This window comes from Rhincodon typus, chromosome 13 (assembly GCF_021869965.1).
Source record: "Rhincodon typus isolate 14 chromosome 13, sRhiTyp1.1, whole genome shotgun sequence".
Lineage (NCBI taxonomy): Eukaryota > Metazoa > Chordata > Chondrichthyes > Orectolobiformes > Rhincodontidae > Rhincodon > Rhincodon typus.
Window position 1 is genome coordinate 64,943,334 of NC_063344.1, and position 20,913 is coordinate 64,964,246.

At 42.8% G+C, this 20,913-nt stretch overlaps 1 protein-coding gene across 1 annotated transcript in view; it reads left to right on the forward strand.

The window, feature by feature from the left end:
* The window catches only part of LOC109917891 (glypican-5-like), a 214,195-nt gene that overhangs the window by 43,703 nt on the left and 149,579 nt on the right, over positions 1–20,913 (forward strand). Inside the window, exon 3 of the mRNA XM_048604137.1 lies at positions 8,697–8,830. Within this exon, the coding sequence (XP_048460094.1) occupies positions 8,697–8,830 (134 nt within the window). The remainder of the gene's footprint in view (positions 1–8,696; positions 8,831–20,913) is intronic.

The following is a 20,913-nucleotide window of genomic DNA, read 5'->3' on the forward strand; positions in this document are numbered from 1 at the left end:
CTATATTTAAGTTCAAATTCCTCTCATTGAATTCACTCTGTCTTTGCCCCAACTTGTCAAACTTCTGTGTTAATACATTCTACAACTTTGTGGGTGCACCAGAGAGTCTATGCAGAACTACCATGCAGCTATAGATCCTTGCCTATTTCTTAATTCAATCCATAAAGTCTCCCCTGACTGCTTATATCCTCTCTTACCACTGCAATGGTTTCATTCATCATTAGCAAAGCTACTTGTTCCCTCTCCTCGCACTTTACCCCCACACTCATTTCCTGTCTTTCTGCTGTATCTATTGCCTGGTATATTTAGCTTTCAGATTTGGCAGTTTTGCAGCCACGTCTCGGTGATGGCTAATATTTTATATCTGCTGAGTTAAATTTGCAAATGCCACTTGTTCATTTGTTTGGCATACTCTGCGCATTTGTATAATGCACACTTATTTAGGCTTCTGCTTTAATGCTTTGCTTATAGTTTTATTATTCCTATCTAGGTTTACTTACTTTACATCATTTAGTTTTCCTTCTGCGGCTCATGCCTAATGCATAATTTCTGACTATTGCACTATTCTTCATTTCACTGATATCAGAATTACTCATACACTTTCCACTTATGCCTTTCAAAATATGGGAAATTGGCCATCGTATTTCATGTCTCCCATTCAGTGGCACGTGCTCCATTATCTGGTGCATTGTCCATTTATCTTTCTAAGCTAAATATTCAGGCATTCTTTCTACAAACAAATGAAAACAAAATAAAGGCAAGTTAGTCAGATGTTAGTTGGAGCAACTGAATCATTTCCAGAAGAAGATTGCAAATTGTAAACATTAATTTGCTAATTAAGATAGCTTAAGATAGCTGCATGTTTTCACTATATTTCTCATTGTTAATGTTTTGGCCAATGCTTTAGTTCCCTTCGCAATGTCTTGCCAATCGTAGAGTTTGCCCTAGGTGTTATCATGCTGTTCATGCTGACATCACAGCTATGGGAGAATTATTTAAATAAGGAAGAACAATGGTATTTTTACGCAAGGGATCTGAGCACAAGTGTGATGTCTTTACACAAGGACTTTGTGTGTGACTGCAACAATGCATTTATATGAGGGAACACAGTGTGAATCTAAGAGCGGGCTTACAGGAGAATTGACTTTTCCCTGGAGGTTGAGTAGTGTGTGGCGACGTCACAACTACTGAAACTGAAGAACAGCAATGGTCATTTCCCTGGACAGTGAGATGAACAACAGTTAATTGTCAAGACCGCGGTCAAGATAGCATCATTGCTGTTCAACTCTGACAAAAAGAGAAAATCTTGATGGCATTAATTTTAGATGTGAATTACCAAAAAAAAAGTAAGGCATGTCTGGAAGTATTCAGGATTCTGAAGTCAGGGTTGGGTCTGCTTATGGAATCCCTACAGTGTGGAAGCAGGCCATTCAGCCCACACTAATACTCTAAAAAGCATCCCACTCAGACCCACCCCATTCCTGTAACCCTGCATATCCCATAGTTAATCCACCTACCCTGCACATCCCTGGACACTATGGGCGGTTTAGCATGGCCAATCCACCTAACCTGCACATCTTTGGACTGTGGGAGGAAACCGGAGCACCCGGAGGAAACCCACGCAGACACGGGGAGAATGTGCAGACTCCATACAGACAGTTGCCCGAGGCTGGAATCAAACTTGAATCTCTGGCGCTGTGAGGCAGCAGTGCTAACCGCTGAGCCACCATGGGGGCAGATGGGGTAGCAGGGGGCGGGCAAGGCATTACCTTATCACCTGCCTCGTGCCCAAACCCGTTGGTCGCCCAGCATTTCCTTAGTTGCAGTCCACCACCTACCTGTGCCAATCAGAGAAAATAGCCTGATCTTTAAACATTTTGATAATTCTTGATTTCTGCCCCAACAGCCCTTTCTTCCTGGCCAATGATTTTATAACTGGCAAATAAATGTTTTCAAGGAACATGTTTATGAAGAGCATCATTTTTTTTTGTTAATGCCCCTGTAATTTATCTCTTGGGTTACACTCAGCAACGTTCTGAAAATTAACCTTTCAATCCTGGAGGGTTGGGAAATCACCCAGCAACTGCTTTGGGTTTGTTGGACCTTCCATGGTGGGGCATAGGCTCTGGTGATTAAGAGACACTCAGACACTTTGACAGCAAGGCATGAGAGAACCATCAGTTTCCCAGGCTTTTGGCCCTTGCCCTCTGTTTGTACAGGGAACTGGATTCTTCACTTTTGTGAATCGCACGATGACATGTTCACATGGACTTTGCAGCCGTGATTTACGCTGCAGACTCAGCAGTTGTGTAAACACTTGTCGAAAAGGCACCTCTTTGATGGCCAATCTGTGCTCAATAGAAGCCAATATCTGCCAAGTTGCATATTAATTCAGAGTTGATGGAGATTTATAAACCTTTTTCAAGTGTTATATGGTATCTTCAGTCTGGAGGCATAAAATTAGATGATCCACCCATTTCATCATTACTAAAGCCATAGAAATGAAAATTCAGAGCCCAAGGAGTACTTAAATACACTTTTTGATATAATATTTACATAGTTTGTAGCACATTTTGCATAGGGACCCTTCACATAAAACATAAAATTTTCCTAGCTTAAATGAAGAAAGACTTTAATGTTAACTATAACCTTATTTCTTGATTTTTCTACTTATTCTATGAAGTAATGCTTAACTTTTTAACTCAATTTCTCTTACCCTACTTTGTACTTAAGTTTTTTGTAACCTAGGTACCTTTGTACCTAATGTGGCGTCGTTGTGGCAACATTATACACTTGTCACTGTACTCCTGCACTTCTGTATTTGAGTACTTGTGACAATAAAATCTAACTCTAAAAGTCTAAGAAAGCAAGCACTGAGGTAAGGTTAGACTGCTCAGCAAGCCAGCTTGCTTCAATAGCAATCTACACAGCACTTTTTATATCTTTCTTCCCATGCAGATGTGCCTCTTTTGGCAAATCCAGACTCAGCATCAGTTGTGCAAAAGCCTGCATTCTGTTTAATAAAAACCTTTGCTTCCCTTGATGGGTTGTGCATCGGGGACAGGAGACTGTTGGCTCTCAGAGACCCAAAACATGAACAATTCTCTGGTTGCTTTGGCACATTCAGAAAGGCACTTTTCTATCTCATTGTTGAAAACTTTTGATCATCACAGTGGGGGCTATACTGTACAGTACAAGCTGTACTAGTCTTTAAAAAGAAACCACATCAATGCCATTAATTGCTAATTTTCATATATTGTGGTGTAAAATGCCAAATGGTTTAGTGCACCTTTGGGGACGTACAACAAAGAGAGATCTACTGTAGAACATGAACAATCTTCCTTGTTATATTCTTAGGGCTTGTTAGTGAGCTAGGCAAGGCAATTGGAGTTGACATCTTGGACCATTTAAGGAAGTGATTCCCAACACAGACCCTGAATGGATATCTATGGCCAGCTTGATTTTCAAAATATACCTTTGCTCATCTGTTCTTTCCTGAGGCCACATATGCACACATCACAAACAAACACCAGCATCTTAAATCGACTCATAGACATTTACAACACAGATGGAGGCCAATCAGCCCATCACGTCCATGTCAGTCAACAAAGATCTGACTGCACTAATCGCATTTTCCAGCTCTGGGCCCCTAGCCCTGGAGGCTATGGCAACACAAGTAATATTCTAAATGCTGCCTCAATGTTAACAATTTTACACCCGTATCGGGCATCAGAACCAAGCCTGTTTTTACAGAAGGACCATGCAATGCTCTCAGAACCATGGGGCAGCAGTCAGAGCCTGGGATTTCTGTGCTGTGTTTCATTTTCATAGAGTCATAGAGTCACACAGCATGTAAACAGACCTTTTGGACCAACCAGTTCATGCGGAACATAATCCCAAACTAAACAGGTCCCATCTGCTTGCTCCTGCCCAATATCCCTCCAAACATTTCCTATTTGTGTAATTATAGAATCATAGAATCCCTACAATGTGGAAACAGGCCCTTCGGCCCAACAAGCCCACACCGATCCTCAGAGAATCCCATCCAGACCTGTCCCCCTATAACCCACCTAATCTACACATCCCTGAACACTATGGACAATTTAGAACGGCCAATCCACCTAACCTGCACATCTTTAGCCTGTGGGAGGAAACCAGAGCACCCGGAGGAAACCCACGCAGACACGGGGAGAATGTGCAAACTCCACACAGATAGTCACCCACAGTTGGAATCAAACCTGGGTCCCTGGCGCTGTGAGGCAGCAGTGCTAACCACTGAGCCACCGTGCTGCCCTCTAAGTGTCTTTTAAATGTTGTAATTGTGCCCACGTCCACCATTTCCTCAGGAAGTTTATTCCACACACGAGCCACTCTCTGTGTAAAAAAATTGTCTCCCATGTCTTTTATAAATTTCTCTCTCCTCTCACCTTAAAAGTATGCCCTGTTGTCTTGAAATTTCCCATCCAAGGGAAAAGACATCTATCATTAACCCGATCTAATTCCCTCATGATTTTATAAATCTCTATAAGGTCACCCTTCAACCTCCTACGCTCCAGTGAATAAAGACCCAGCCAATCCAGCCTTTCTTTACAACTCAAACCTTCCATACCGGGCAACATCCTGATAAACCTCTTCTGAACCCTCTCTAGCTTAATAATATACTTCCTATAACTGGACAACCAGAACTAGACACAGTACTTGAATGCAGAAATATTGAAGTGGGATAGAGTGGTGGTGGTGGTGCTGCTGGTAGGGGTATGGTTCAGCCTGAAAATGTGAGTGAATTCGGGGGAAGGAAGATGGTTAACCTGCAACCTGCCAACTTATACTAGTTTAGCCGTGAGCGAGAACACAATCCTGGATGAAGATCAGGGGTCTGAATTCAGTTAGCTGACAAAAGAACCAGAGATGACATGAAGAAAAACATTTCTGCACAACGATGTGTGGATCAGGGATACACTGCCTGGGAGTGTGATGAGGACAGATTTAATTATGGCTTTCAGCATTTAACTGGATGTTTATCTAGGAGCAGGGCTTTTGGAAAAGCAGTTCCGGTTAATGAAATGAGTTGCTCTTGGCGAAAGCTGGCCTTGGACATGATGGGGCAGAATGACCACCCTCCAAAAGTAACAACTCAATGAATCTAAATCTTTGCACATGTTTGTACAGCAGTGCCTCAGGAGACACAGGGTATTGCATCAAGAGTTCACAGACAATATCAGCAAAAACTTGAGACCATTTTTTCAAACAAGAACCAATAATTAAGGAGAAAACATGTGTTTCATATTTATTTTACTGTCACATGGTGTACCAGCCTTGTCCTAATAAAGAGTCAATAAATTGTCATTTGATGCATTCATTGTTTGTGTGAATTTGTCAGTTTGAACTTTGATGCTGGGGCTATATGGGACACAACATGGCACTGTAGACATTATCATTAATGCTTTCTTTTTGATTGCTCTGACAGTATGTTTTGGCAAGGCCAGCACTTTTGCAATGGAATAAACCCTTGTCTGGAATGTTCTGTTGATTGAATTATTTCAAATGAGATGTTTTTGGGCTGTTCTCGTTTCCTACAACAGTCTGTTGTACAGATTCCATGTTGGCTCCCTGGGAACGCTAATAGGAAAAGGCTTGCAGAGTTCACATGATACTGAGTGTCTAGCATTTATTATTCATTTTCATTCACAGGGTGTGGGGGCATCGCTGGCTAGGCCAGCATTTATTGCTTATCCCTAATTTCGCAGAGGGCAGATAAGAGTTAACCACATTTCTGTGAGTTTGGAGTTGCATGAAGGCCAGACCAGCTAAAGATGGCAGTTTCCTTCCCTAAAGGACATTAGTCAACCAGATGGGGTTTTTTCCGACAATCAAAAATGAATTCTTGGTCATCATTAGGCTCTCAATTCGAGACAATGTTTGTTTACTCAATGCAAATTCCACAATCAACGGTAGTAAAAATGTAACTTGGGTCCCCAGAGCATTGCCTGGACTAAAAGCCCAGCAATAATACTACTAGGTCATTGCCTCCCCATTATAACTGGAGCCTCATGTGCTGTGACATATTTTGGGAGATCGGGTGCATGTTGCTTCCCAGTGGATAACAAGCTGTGGGAAGCGTGCTCTGTAATTTCCTAATGTAAATAATGAGAGACAAATGATCCATGCTAGGAAGGTGCATTTGGAGAATCAATGCTCTGCTGTTCAAATATATGAAAAGTGTGAATAAACTATTTGACTGGAAGAGTCATCACAGATCCTATCTTCATTGTCTTTATCTACCTTTACCCAGATACCTTTTTATCAGCGGTCACCAGGTAATGATATGACACAGAAGCCCTCTCTGATTTCTGTAGCCCAAGGAGACAGATCAACAACAACACACCTTGCACTGAGCTACAACTCAATGGGTAGCACTTATATATTTGAGGCTAACATGACATGACCTGTAAACTCATCATTCCTGCCCCTGTCCCAGGATGGAAGCTGTTAGGAGGGCAGAAAAACAATTCCAGGCCAGTTTTCACCCGCTTTCCATACCTTGGTGACATTTTCCATTTGCAGGAACTAATCTTTTTAAACACTCACAGTGAAGCTGTGCTAACCACACACTGACAATTCAAGGCAGAGCTCACTAGCTCTGCAAGCAAGAAAAGTTTCCTGGCATCTAGCTGAACTCTGCACTTAAGTAATTGGTACCAATGTGCCAGTCTTGGCTGAGTGGTCATGCTGTTACTTCTGAGCCAGAAGGTTTTGGGTTCAAATCCCACTTTAAAAAACTTGTGTATATGATCTATTTTGATACTCCCATGTGGTATTGGGATAGTTCTGTTACACATTGGAAACTGTTATCTCTCAGGTGAGATGTTAAATGGGTGGATATAATTGATGTCCTGATATATTTTGCGGAAAAGCAAGGAGACAGTTCCTTTCTACGATTGTGGTTGCAGCAAAATGCTTTTGTGAGACTTTTGTCGAGGCAAGTCATCAGCAGTTTGCAGATGGACCAATTGATTTAGTCGCTTTCTGCTGCTCACCGTGCACAGCCCTTAACGTTTCTTCCTTTGAATTTCCCTTTTAAAAAATGCTGCATTCTGTATCAACAATGGAATGTAGCAGTTAATACCCTAATCCAAACCTTTGCGTAGATTTTTTTTTGTGATTTTTCTCACATCTCTGCTGTCTTGTTTTGCTGAACAGTGAAAACAATCAAGTACTATTTTGCTCATCAGAATCTTGAAGACCTCATTCAGAGCAACCCATAACCTTAAGCTGACACCACTTTCTGTGGACAACAGTGTTCCTTCCAGCAAAGCCATCCAGCTTCAGAAGTAACTTGTATTTTCATCTGGCTGCCAAGATTTCCGTGACTTAAAGGTCATGATGATTATGTGCCTAAAATGTGTTTATTTCACATTCACAATGAAAAAAAACACACAGGGTCATAAAGTGGCCATTGTGAAGACAATATGTTACCACAGCTGCTGCTGTCCATTGAAGAGACTGAAGGGCAAGGAACATCCAGTTTTCTTCATCAATGAGGAAGTGCAATTCGAGAGGGTGTTTTAAAAGTTTGGAGCTGAGTGACTCAGTTGGCAAGTGGACTGGGCTATAGATAAGCAGCGAGCTCCACTTTTCTCATAATTTGTGCCGAGTTAGCTGGTGAGATCATTGTGGCACTGGAGTAGTTCTCCGCCTCTATGATAGAGATGGATGAGCTTGCTGATATACCTTCCCCCAATCACTGTCTCCAGGCTAATGTTGGGAGATACATGGTGTTGGTGTGCATTGAAGTCAGCTCTAATGCATACAGTAATGCAGCTCTGAATCCAATAGCCTGCTGGGACTAACTGTCAAGGCTCATGTAAGAACAATTGTGTGGCCGAGATTGCAGAGGGCTAATGTCATTATTTGTTGAGCTGTCAACGACCATGGGTATTCAAAAGAGTGCAAGAGAATCTTGGTGCATTAATGTAGCTTGTGTTCTGTATTCCCTCTCAAATATCCAGGTTCTTTTTGTCCAGTCATCTGTGCATTTGCCATCCTTTTTGATCCCAGTCTGATCCTTCTGCAGCTCTGATTCTTTCTTTGGACATCTTTTGTAAACCCCTCTGCCTCTGCATCACTTGCTGTCTCTATGAAACTTTTCAAAAACCCCCTCCTCAACTTAAACATTTATTTGTTCCCTGGGTGCATCCACTTAACTTGGAAGATGTTCATCATTTCTGCTAAATTTGTAGTCTGATTGCGATGTCCTTCACTGGTCAGCTGCCAGCTTCTTTACCACCACTTTGTAAGGCATGGAAGTGTGTTTATTTATAAATAAGAACATAGAAGATCTAAAAAAAGTAACTGAACAGCATACACAGTGGATGGTTGAATGCTGGAGGAGTGGGAATTTTATCTGGGCAGAGTCTGAAAGTAGAGTTAGCAGCAGTTCAGCGCTAACTCCTGCATTTGGTATTTGTGCACTTGATCTGTTTTCAGAGCGCTGGGTTTATGATGTCCCTCCTGGTCACTCATGCCTCTCTGAGGTTGTTTGCTGATTGAAACATGAGTTGGAAAATGGCACTGTTAAGAGCCAAGCAGATATTAAGCTTAACAACGATACTCCTGGTGCTTTGTACCTTGACACCACTTGCAATGATTTATTTGCAAAATGGAATTGAATGCTCATGTGTGCTTTTGTGTTGCAGGTGAGTAAGGTTTGTGATCAGCCCCAAGAGCGAGCAATAACTACATCACAGGAAAACATAGCGCGGATCCCAGTCATGCCCAGCTTCAAGCCCCAGGCTGTGACCCTGTTCGCCAACCTGACCCAGAGAAGAAGGTAAGGACATTTTACTGCCAGTGGAGTCTTAATAGGATGAAGTGCTTTCCCTTCCCTTGTCATCCCTTGGTTGCCATGATGTGGAGGTGCCGGTGTTGGTCTAGAGTGAACATAGTCAGAAGTCACAGGAAACCAGGTTGTAGTCCAACAGGTTTATTTGAAATCACAAACTTTCAGAGTGCAGCCCCTTCGTCAGGTGAAGTGGTTGCGTGTCCCTTGGTTGTGCATCTTTCCTGGAGAGGTAAATCCCAACCATTGCTCAGCCTGTTGGCAAGGCTGCAGAAGTGCATAGGCATCAATCTCATTTGCCCTTCTCTTTGGAGGATGTGTCAGGTTGTATCTCACAAAGACATGAGTAAAGTAAAACTATGAGATCCACAGTTTCAGCCAAATGCCCCAGTGTGCTGCTCTGCATTGGCGCAAGGGTGCTCTGTGCCACCTTTGAAAGTGCCAAAACAGGGAAAGCTGCCTTGTGGGAGATTATGCTAGAACTTGATGTAAGACTGAAAGTGCAAATATACTACATCAACTGGCTCCCCCTTGTCAACTCTACTAGTTACGTACTAGTTAGACTACTATTTACTGTTCTGATCACGCAGTACAGGAATGATCTGTTTGCATTGGAGAGGATGCAGGTGAGATTTATGAGGATGTCACTTGGACTGAGTAATTGTGAATATAAAAAAGATTAAATAGGCTCGCCTGTTTGCCTTGGGATGAGGAATATAGATTGGGGAGAGTTACTTAAAGTGATGACAGTGGATAGGCATTGGCAAACATTCAAGGAACGCATAGAGGAAACTGCAATATCTGTTTATTCCTGTCTGTTGCAAAAGCAAAATGGGTAAGGGGGACAATCCATGGCTTACAAAGGAAATAGAGACTGTATCCGAGGAAGAAGCATACAGATTGGCCAAGAAAAATAATAAATCTGAGGATTCAGAACAGTTTAGAATTCGGCAAAGAAGGACCAAGAGATTGATCAAGAAGGGGAAAATAGAGTATGAAAGCCAGCTTGCATGGAACATAAAGATGGATGCTAAAAGTTTCTGTTGGTACATGAAGAGAAAGAGATTGGTAAAGTCAAATGTAGATCCGCTACAGACAGAAAGTAGGGAATGTGTAATAGGGGACAAAAAATGGCTGAGGAACTGAATACATACTTTGGTTCTGTCTTCACAAGAGAGGATGCAAATCAGATACCAGAATTGTTAGAAGTTGCAAGATTTAGTGAAAGGGAAGAGCTGAGGGAGATCAACATTAGTAGAGAAATAGTGCTGGGAAAATTGTTGGGATTGAAGGCTGATAAATCCCCAGGGCCTGATTTACATTCCAGAGTACTTAAGGAAGTAACTCTAGAAATAGTGGATGCATTGGTGGTCATCTTCCAGGATTCTATAGACTCTGGAACAGTCCCTGCAGATTGGAGGGTGGCTAGTGTCACTCCAGTGTTCAAAAAAGGACGTGGAGAGAAAATCGGGAATTATAGACCAGTGAGCTTAACATTGGTAGTGGGAAACATTCTCAAATCCATTGTCAAGGATTTTATAGCAGAGCATTTAGAAAGCAGTGGCAGGATCAGACAGAGTCAGCAGGGATTTATGAAGGGGAAATCATGCTTGAGAAATCTATTGGAATTCTCTGAAGATGTAACTAGTAGAGTTGACAAGGGGAAGCCAGTTGATGTAGTATATTTGCACTTTCAGAAAGCGTTTGCTAAGTCCCACATAAGAGATTAATGTGCAATATTAAAGTGCACGGGATTGGGGGAAAGTGCATTGAGATGTATAGGAAGCTGGTTGGCAGAGAGGAAACAAAGAGTAGGAACTAATGAGTCCTTTTCAAATTGGCAGACAGTAACTAGTGGGGTGCCACAGGGATTGGTGCTGGGACCCCAGCTATTCACAATATATATTAATGATTTGGATGAGGGAACAAAATGTAACATCTCCAAGTTTGCAGACGATACCAAGTTGGGTGGGAGGATGAACTGTGATGAGGATGCAGAGATCCTTCAGCATGATCTGGACAGGGTGGGTGAGAGGGCAAATCAATGACAGATGCAGTATAATTTGGATAAATGTGAGGTTATTCACTTTGGAAGCAAAAGCAAGAAGGCAGATTACTACCTGAATGGCTGTAAATTGGGAGAGGGGAGTGTGCAGCGGGACCTGGGTGTCCTTGTGCACCAGTCTCTGAAGGTAATCGTGCAGGTGCAGCAGGCGGTAAAGAAGGCAAATGGTATGTTGGCCTTCATTGCGAGCGGTTTTGAGCACAGGAGCAGGGATGTGTTGTTGCATTTATACAGGGCCTTGGTGAGGCCAAACCTGGAATATTGTGTCAGAGATAGTAGGAACTGCAGATGCTGGAGAATCTGAGATAACAAAGTGTAGAGCTGGATGTCCAAGGTTTACCAGTCTGATCCCGGGGATGGTGGGCCTGACATATGAGGAGAGACTGAATGGGTTAGGATTGTTTTCACTGGATTTCAGATGAATGAGGGGGGATCTCATAGACACTTAACAAGTTCTAACAGGACTGGACAGGGTAGATGCAGGGAGGATGTTCCCGATGGTGGGTGTGTCCAGAACCAGGGATCACAGTCTGAGGATTCGGAGTAGACGATTTAGAATGGAGATGAGGAGACATTTCTTTACTCAAAGAGTGGGTGAGCCTGTGGTATTCATTACCACAGGAAGCAGTTGATGCCAAAACATTTAATGTATTCAAGAGGCGACTAGATATAGCTCTTGGAGTGAATGGGATGAAAGGTTATGGGGAGAAAGCAGGATTAGGCTACTGAGTAGGATGATCAGCCATGATTGTGATGAATGGTGGAGCTGGCTCAAAGGGCCGAATGGCCTCCTCCTGCTCCTATCTTCTATGTTTCTATGTTTCTATATCTTCTTTGAGACGTATAAAACTGCAAGCCTCCGAGATAGATAGGGGCCAACTATTTTTCCTTAGTGAGGTGGGGAGAAGGTGGTCAGAAATCAGAGGGAACAGATTTAAAGTAACTGACAGAAAGGAGATGAGACAGTTTTTCACCCGGGGGTGGTCAAGGTAGAAATTCTCACCATATATAAATAGAACCTGGATGTTAGCTTAAATTGCAGCGGTTCAAGAAGGCAGCTCACCACCACCTTCTCAAGGGCAACTAGAAATCCTGCCCAGCCAAAGACATCCACATCCCACAAATGAATAGAAAAAAAAAAGCAGTGACTTGTAGGGTAATGGGTCTAGCTTTGTTGCTCCTCTGTGTTGTAAATCCTCTGTGGTTCCTACATCAGAAGCCATGATGAGTTGATGGTTGGCATCAAAAGATCCCAGTGTTGGCCCCTGGTTTGAGGTGTATTTTTTTGATGATACTGGCTGAGGTTGTAACAAGAAAGATATATCTGTCTCAGTGTCTTTGGATTGGAAGGGAAAACAATTGACAGTCCTTGCCCTTAATCATTATCCATCATCCATGATTTTAACCATTATGCGTCACTAGACCCGAAACGTTAACTCTGATTTTTTTCTTCACAGATGCTGCCAGACCTGCTGAACTTTTCCAGCAACTTCTGTTTTTGTTCCCAATTTACAGCATCCGCAGTTCTTTCGGTTTTTATTGTTTATTTGGACTTTAGTAAAGCCTTTGACAAGGTTACGCGTGGGAGACTAATTAGTAAAGTTAGACATGGGATTCAGGGCAAGCTTGCCAATTGAGTACAAAATTGGCTTCGTGGCAGGAGACAGAGGGTGGTGGTGGAGGGATATTTTTTGGACTGGAGGCCTGTGACCAGTGATGTTCCACAGGGACCAGTGCTGGGTCCACTTTTTTTTGTCATTTATATAAATGAATTAGTTGAGAATAAAGAAAGCTGCATGATTCTATGGCATTGTGAGAATTCTGAGCTCATCTTCCATTTGTGCTGGGTGACCTTTAACAGTGAAGAGCCAGCCCGTGAAAGGTAGAAGGGCTTCCTGCTATGATATGTTATGCTGTGATTTTATGCGTAGTTTAGAATGTTTATTAAGCTGTTCAAGCTTTGTATCCTAAAAATGAGAGTTAGTACAATCAGCTTTCCTGTAAACCAAAGATCTTCCAGCTGTTTCAGTGGAATGTTTATGTGTTCCGGTGAATGAATGATATTTTCATTTTCTATCCCATTAAAATGTGAATCCTCCACCACCATCGCCACTCTCCAGCCCAGTCTGCAATAAGCATTTTCAGCAGCTTTTTAACCATGGTACTAGGAAAGAAAGAGGAGCTACAGAAAGACATCTTGACTTCAATGCGCAGAAGCGTTAGGCAATAAAACTGGGTATGTAAGATGATGGAACAACAACTCAGCAATAGCATGGAATAGTTCGACCACTGCCCCAGGTGTTGTCAGTGCAATCTACACTTCACTGCAGCAATCATTGAGACTCCTTCAACCGCAGCTCCTAAACCTGCTACCTCTACATCCCCAGGAAGGACAAGGGCAGCCGTTGCACTGGAATGCCATCTTCAAGCTCCCCTCCAAGCCACAGTCTCCCTTGATTGTGTTTTTTAATGGTGAATCTAACTCCATGGAGTTGCACTGTGCCTCAGATTTGCCCTCCCAGAAGAAGATATGTCCAGCACCTCGTTCTTTTAGCTGAGCTGCTACTGCTCATTGAGTTTCATTCAGGGCAGTGATGCTACTGTTGCAGCACAAGAGATCTCAAGGTGATAATGAAGGTGTGATATTCCGGTCTGTCTCTGCTGGAGTTGTCCATACATGTTCTGAAATTCCAGGCCCCAAAGTTCATCTTCAGGGTGCAAGTTTTCATTCTTACTTACCCTGGTCTGTCAGCTTTACTCTGGACGTCGATGACCCAAGGCAGCTGTCACAACACTATATACCCAATTGCTCTTTATTCAAGTGAGATTTTATACAAAATACTGAAAACAAAAGGTAATACATCACCAGCTTACACATACAGTGTGAACAATTGCAAGCGATTTGGTTTGTATGGACTGGTCCAAGGATCACACTGAAATAAGTGATTGGCCTGCTCTGTTCCAACCTCTAGTCACTGATCAGACAACTCCTGTTGCTGAACTAGTTAACTATTGCTTTAAGACACACTTTCTTATTCTCACTTTTCATGCAAGCGGCCTATGTGATCAAATCTTGACAGTGTCCAGTCTTTAAGAAATGTATAACATCTTCCATGGCTGGTTTATCTTTCACTCATAAAGACAACTGTTTGTTTTCTCTGGAAAGAGGCTTATCTCTCCGTTTTAATGGACCCTGAAAGCTTGCTCAGGCTGCTGACATGAACTATTTCCTTGCAGCTTTTGTGTTGTCGAATCAGCTGTGTGGCATTTTTGCAGCACATTGTGTTTGCTGTGTGATCAATCATAGACTGTTGTGCTGATAAATGGTACTGTAGGGCACTGTATCTGCTTTAAATCAGAACTTCAGCCAGACATATAGCATTACCAGTTCAGTCCATCGCCTAGCGAGCTGTAAACACTCACATCCCTTCAGAAAATGCCTAAGAAGTGACCCAGTGATTTTCTAATGATTAGGTCACCATCCAACCATCGACCTTTCAATTGAGCAGGCTCCATATATTTTGTTCACATTTTGGCCGTCCCAGGAAATGTGGGGTTACTGCTTACAAGGGCTTGAGATCTTTAATATGGTGTGATTCTACGATCCTGACAAACCTTTGTCTTGTGGCAGGGAGATCTGAGATGACTGGAGACTAGTATCTCTCTCTCTCTCTCTCTCACACACACACACAGACACAGACAAACACACAAACATACACACACACACATATACACAGACACACACACACACACACATATATACACAGACACACACACACACACACACACACACACACAGAGGCACACACATACATACACACGCACACACATACACACGCACACACACATACACACATGCATACACACACACAGACACACACACACAGACACACACTCACACACAGACACAAACACACACAGACACACACACACAGACACACACACACACACACACACACATACACTCACACACACACACACAGACACACACAGACAAACACACACAGACACACACACACACAATCAGCAAAGACTTGTGACTAACATAGCAGCAGGTTGATGGCCAGTCAGAATCCCCTCCCCAGCCCCCGCTGTACCATACCACTCGTATTTCTTGATGTTGTGTTTCATGCTGGGGTTCTGTGGGAGTACTTTGGTTCAGTAGCAGTGAGGGGAGTTGGACCTAGTCTGTTACAGCAACGGTGGGAGGGAGAGAATGGAGACCAGCTTCCGAGTCAGGGGTATTGAGGAGACAGTCGAAAACCACATGCCATCCTGACTCAGAAAGATATCACTGTTCCTTCAGCGTCGCTGGGTCAAAATCCTGGAACTCCCTCACAGCATTGTGGGTCTATGTACTGCCCGTGGGCAGCAGATCAAGAAGGCAGCTCACAATCATCCTCTGGAGGGCCTTTGGGAAAGAACAGCAAATGCTGGCCCAGCCAGTGACATCTACATCCATAGATTCATACAGCACAGAAAAGGCCCTTCGGCTCATCGAAACTGCACTGACAAAAACTACCACTGAGATCACACTAATCCCGATTTCCTGCTCTTGTCCCAAATCCTCAAATGTTATGATAGTTGAAATACTCGTCCAACTATTTTTTGAAAGTTGAAATGTTCCCAGCCTCCACTACCTTCCCAGGCAATGCATTCCAGATTCCCACCACCCTTTATTCAATAACGGGATGAGGGCATCGCTGGCTAGGCAGCATTTATTGCCCATCCCTAATTGCCCCGAGGGCAGTTTAGAGTCAACCACATTGCTGTGGGTCTGGAGTCACATGTAGTCCAGACCGGGTAAGGATGGCAGTTTCCTTCCCTAAAGGACACCAGTGAACCAGATGGGTTTTTCCCAATAATCGACAATGGATTCATGGTCACCATTAGTTTCTTAATTCCACATATTTTATTGAATTCAAGTTCCACCATCTGCCATGGTGAGATTCGAAACCAGGTCCCCAGAATGTTATCTGGGTCTCTGGATTAACAGTCCAGCGATAATACCACTGGGCCACCACCTCCCCAACTCACCTGCTGAGTGAAAACGCTTTTTCCAAAATCCCCTCTGAATCTCCTGCCTCTCACCCTAAAACTATGCCCACTTGTGATTGATCCCTCAACCTAGGGGAACAGCTGCTCTCTATTTACCCTGTCCATACCCCTCATAATCTTACACACTTCAATCATGTTCCCCCTCAGTCTTCACTGCTCTAAAGCAAACACGCCTATCTAGTCTCTCTTTGCAGTTCGATTTCTCCACCTCAGGCAACATCCTGGAGAACCCATCTAGTGCTACCACATCCTTTCTGTGCTGAGGCGACCAGACCTGCACACAGAACTCCAGCACCCTGTGAACAAAGAAAGAAAATTACAGATTGAAAGATGGCGGGGGGAAGGAATTTTCAATGAGCTTGAATAGTGGGAATCAAATTTTTATTTCTTAGCCCTCTTTGTCTTTCATGTTATGTCACTGGCTTCACAGCAGCTTAAGCCCCACTCATTTAGAGAAACAGGCAAGGTCTGTGACCCTTTGTAAAACAAGATTTTGCTGCTCAAGGACACATTGTCATCACTGAAGTGTAGTCACTGTTGGAATGCAGGTGAATGGCACAGCCAGTTAGTGCACCGAAAGCTCCCACAAACAACAAGGAGGCGGCTGACTCAGCAAACATGCTTTCTGTTGTCGTTGACTGTGGCTTAAATGGTGACCAGAAGACCGGGGAGAAAGGCCCGCTTCTTTAAGAAGTGTTGGGGGTGGATTGCTTACGTTCACTCGAGAGGGCAGATATCAGGGCTATTACAGTACTGCACTGAGCTGTCTGTCCAAATTAGGTGTCTGGACCTCCTAACTCAGCGATGAACATGTTCTACCACTGAGAGAGGGCCAACACCAGTTTACAGACAAACGTGTGAAGCACTGCCTCCATTTTAAGCCAGACAGGAGCACATTCAGACTAAATATATTAAAATGAAGGAGATAACGTCCTGTGAATGCGTTATACTCATATCCATACCAGCCACTACTATAACCTGTTGTTGGGTTGCTGATAGACACGCCTGGTGGGGAATGTTCTCGGCTGGCAGTGTGCACTTAGAAAATTGCTCCCATAAATTTTGCAATTGGTCTCCAATTTAGCCTAATGGAGTGGATAATTATGCTTCTTTGTAATCCTGTAGCCTGATTATGTCATTTTTAAAGTGCTGAGACACAGCTAAGTAAATAAGTGATAATTTACAGCCCTCCATTCACTCTCTGGTTTCCAACCCCCTGATGTTAACTCCTTCAGCATCACTTCTTTTTTTGTTTCCTGTCCTTACGCTTTTCTCCACTTCTGGCCTCTTGAACATCCCTCAGTTGAATTGTTCCGCTGTTGGTGGCCGTGCCTTCGGCTGCTAAATCTCTTAAGACATGAAGTTCTCTCCTTAAGACTGTCTGCCTTCCTACCTCCTTCTGCCTTTAAGACTCTTCTTAAAATCGATTTCTTTGACTAAACACATTTGTCACCTGTCCTAATATCTCCTTATGAGGCCATTTTATGTGATATCCCAGTGCTAGATGAGCAGAAAGTTCCACCCATTAAATATTGAAAAGACTGAAGCCTTTATCTTTAGCTGCAACTCCAAACGTTGCTCCTTGGTACCTCTTTTACCAGGCAAGAGTTTGAGATTAAGCCATTTGGTACCTCTTTTACCAGGCAAGTGTTCGAGATTAAGCCAATCTTTTTTGCGAGTTTGATTTCGCATCTGAATCTGAGATGAACTTTGACCCTCATATTTGTGCCAACACTTACATAGCTTGTTGACACTCATAGAGTTGTAGCGTCATACAGCATGGAAACAGACCCTTCGGACCAACCAGTCCATGCCAAACATAATCGCAACTGAACTAGTCTCACCTGCCTGCTCCTGGCCCATACCCCTCCAAACCTTTATTATTCATGCACTCATCTAAGTCCCTTTTAAATGTTGTAACTGTGCCCACATCAATCACTTCCTCAGGAAGTTCATTCCACACACGAACCACCCTCTGTGTAAAAATTTTGTCCTTCATGTCCTTTTTAAATCTCTCTCCTCTCACCTTAAAAATTAGCCCTCTAGTCTTGAAATTACCCATCCTAGGGAAAATGCACCTATCGTTAACCCTATCTATACCGCTCATGATTCTATAAACCTGCATAAGGTCACCTCTTAACTGACTGCGCTCCGGTGAAAACTGTCCCAGCCTACCCAACCTTTCTTTATAATTCAAATCTTCCATGCCTGGCAAAATCTCTTCTGAACCCTGTGTAACACTGCTACAACATGCCATCTCTCAGCTGCTGAAAACCTCATTTGCCTCTTGCTTCTCTCCACACGTGATTATTCTGATGTGTTCCTGAGTGGTCTTCCCTGTTCAACCCTCCAATAAACATGAGGTCAGCCATAACTCTATTTAACTCACACTCAGTCCTGATTCCTTACCACCCTGGGCTCACTGATCTACATCGGCCCCTGAAGTACTTCGATTTTAAATCATGTCACTTTATGTGCCTACCCCACCCCATCTCCACACTCTTTTCCAATCATCCATTTCTCTGCAATATACATGATCCTTTAATTCAAGCTTCTTGTACATTTTGCTGACTTCCCATTGGTGGACTTGTTTAGGCCTTGAGCTCTATTGTTGATGGACCTTTCTGACTATCCATCTCTCTTTTCTCCTTCAAGCTGCTCCTTAACACAGCTTAAAATCTACTACCTTGACCAGGCCTTTTGGTCATCAAACCTAATGTGGCTCAGCAGTATGCTATATTTTAAAATGCTCCTGTGAAGCACTTCATGATGTTTCTTTGAATTATGGCTGCTATATAACTACAAGTTGTTGTTATGTGGCTCAGTGTCACGTTTTGTTTCAGAACTCTCCTGGGTGGTTCCTTGATACTTTACAAAAACACCACGGAAATGCAGGCTGCTGATGTTGCATATATATTTCTACAGATGGGGAGGATTTAATTTTCTGAATGTAGTGAATCTGCAATCCTTGATCAGAGAGGGCTGTAGAGGCTGGGTCATTAAGTATATTCAAGGCCCAGACAGATCTTTAATCAGTAAAGGTTTTGGTTAAGGATAAAGAGGACGAATGTGCATTTGATAGTTATCAGATCGTCCCCAAAGTCATCCTTGTAGGCTGCAGGCCAGCAAATCCAGGAGCTCAATCTCCTGTTTCTGTTGGTGATCTGTCCCCCTAATGTCCACATTACAATGTTTAATCACAAGGATGAGGCAGTAAATGAATCTCTATGTCCTGGTTTTCACAGACTGAGGGAGAATGGCACCTTTATGCTTCTTTCTGATTTGCTCCCGCTTATAAGCACGTGCATGATGTTTTATTTTTCCGTGTGGTTTCATTGTTTTCACTTGTTTTTCTCTCTCTCTCTTTCATCATATGTCTCCTCTTCCCCTCCCTCCCTCCCTCCTTCACTCCCGCTCTCTCTCTCACTCCCCTGGTCCATTCACCTTGTCCCGAAACACTCTGCTGCCCTATCTGACTGATGCTTGCTGCCTGTGATTCTGTCCAGCTCCCTGCCTCTGAAAGAAGTAAAGACTGATAGGCCTAGGACAATGAAAAAGAACACTCGGTAAGAGAACCCGCACAGCAGGCAGATTAACTATGCTTCGGCTAAGGTAAAGTTTTTGTTAAAAATAAAACAACAACAAATACTGTATACGCGGAGAATGGTCAGTGCTCTTTTGGGGGAAGTAGTTCCTTCATTCTGTATCAGTCTCAAGACAAGTACAATGTCCATTCATTCACTTTTATCCTAATAGTGTGTCACGTCTGTAAAGCTCCCCCTTCTGTTTCCATTTCTTTGTGTTTGTCAATCTACTGAGAATTTGAAACTGTTTTGCCATACACCGCCAACCTGTCCTCAGGCTGCCCAAGCAGAAATCATACAGCGTTTTATAGACAAACAGATAAAGGTGACCCTTATCCCATCAGGATTCAGGCCTGAATCATGGACTAAGACAGTAGGGAAGACATCCCCTTAGCCCATTCTATTGTGCTGCTTTTTGGGTAGAACTTTCAATCAATCCCACTCCCTGCTTAGAGTAGCTCCATCTTGCTATTGCACTACTTTGCTTGCTTCTGTCGCTATTTCTTCAATTTCATCTTGAATGTTACTTTTGAATCTATTCCCACCACCCTTTCAGGTAGCGTATTCGTGATCATCACAGTTCGCTGTGGACAAAAATAAAGGTTTCCTCACGTTTTCTCATTGTCAATTACCTGAAATCCAGGACCTCTGGTTATTGGCCTGTCTAAACTGAGAAACAGTTTTTCCTTATTTACGCTATCAAAGCCATGTTGAGTTTAGAGCCTCTTTCAAATGACCAGCTAACATGCTCTGCTCCAAGAACCCCAGCATCTGCACTCTCTTTTGGATATCACATACAGTTTGCAACTTAATCTTTTTAGTGATGTTTTGTTTAAATTCCTTCTGATGCACAAAGATAATCAGACAAATGTTCATAAAATTCACTCATCATCATGCGTCTGTAACTTATACAGGGTACCCTCCTCTTCAACAAACACACATTCCATTCAGGCCTAGAAAGCACAACATTTGTACTTTTCTCTTCAGGCATTAACTCTATTCTTAATGTTCCCATAAGCAGTAATACATTTATAAACTACAGATTGAATTTATGTACCACATTTTTCACACATTCCCAACTGTGCGTGTATGAAGGTGATGGTTAGCTGCATTCATGAACTGAACCAATTACAGAAAATATTTTCAGTGCTGTCTTGAGACCATATCAAAACTTACTTGCTTTGGGAGTATTTATTATTCCTTACTTATGGTACAATATAAAAATATATATAGAGAGAAAAGCAAATCTATATAGAGTACCTACAACATTTTGAAAGTCAACAAAATTCACATAAAACCTTCAGACTAGAACTAATTGTCAGTGGCCCTTAAATCCCCAATCTTTTGTTGAAGGCACGCATGCTACC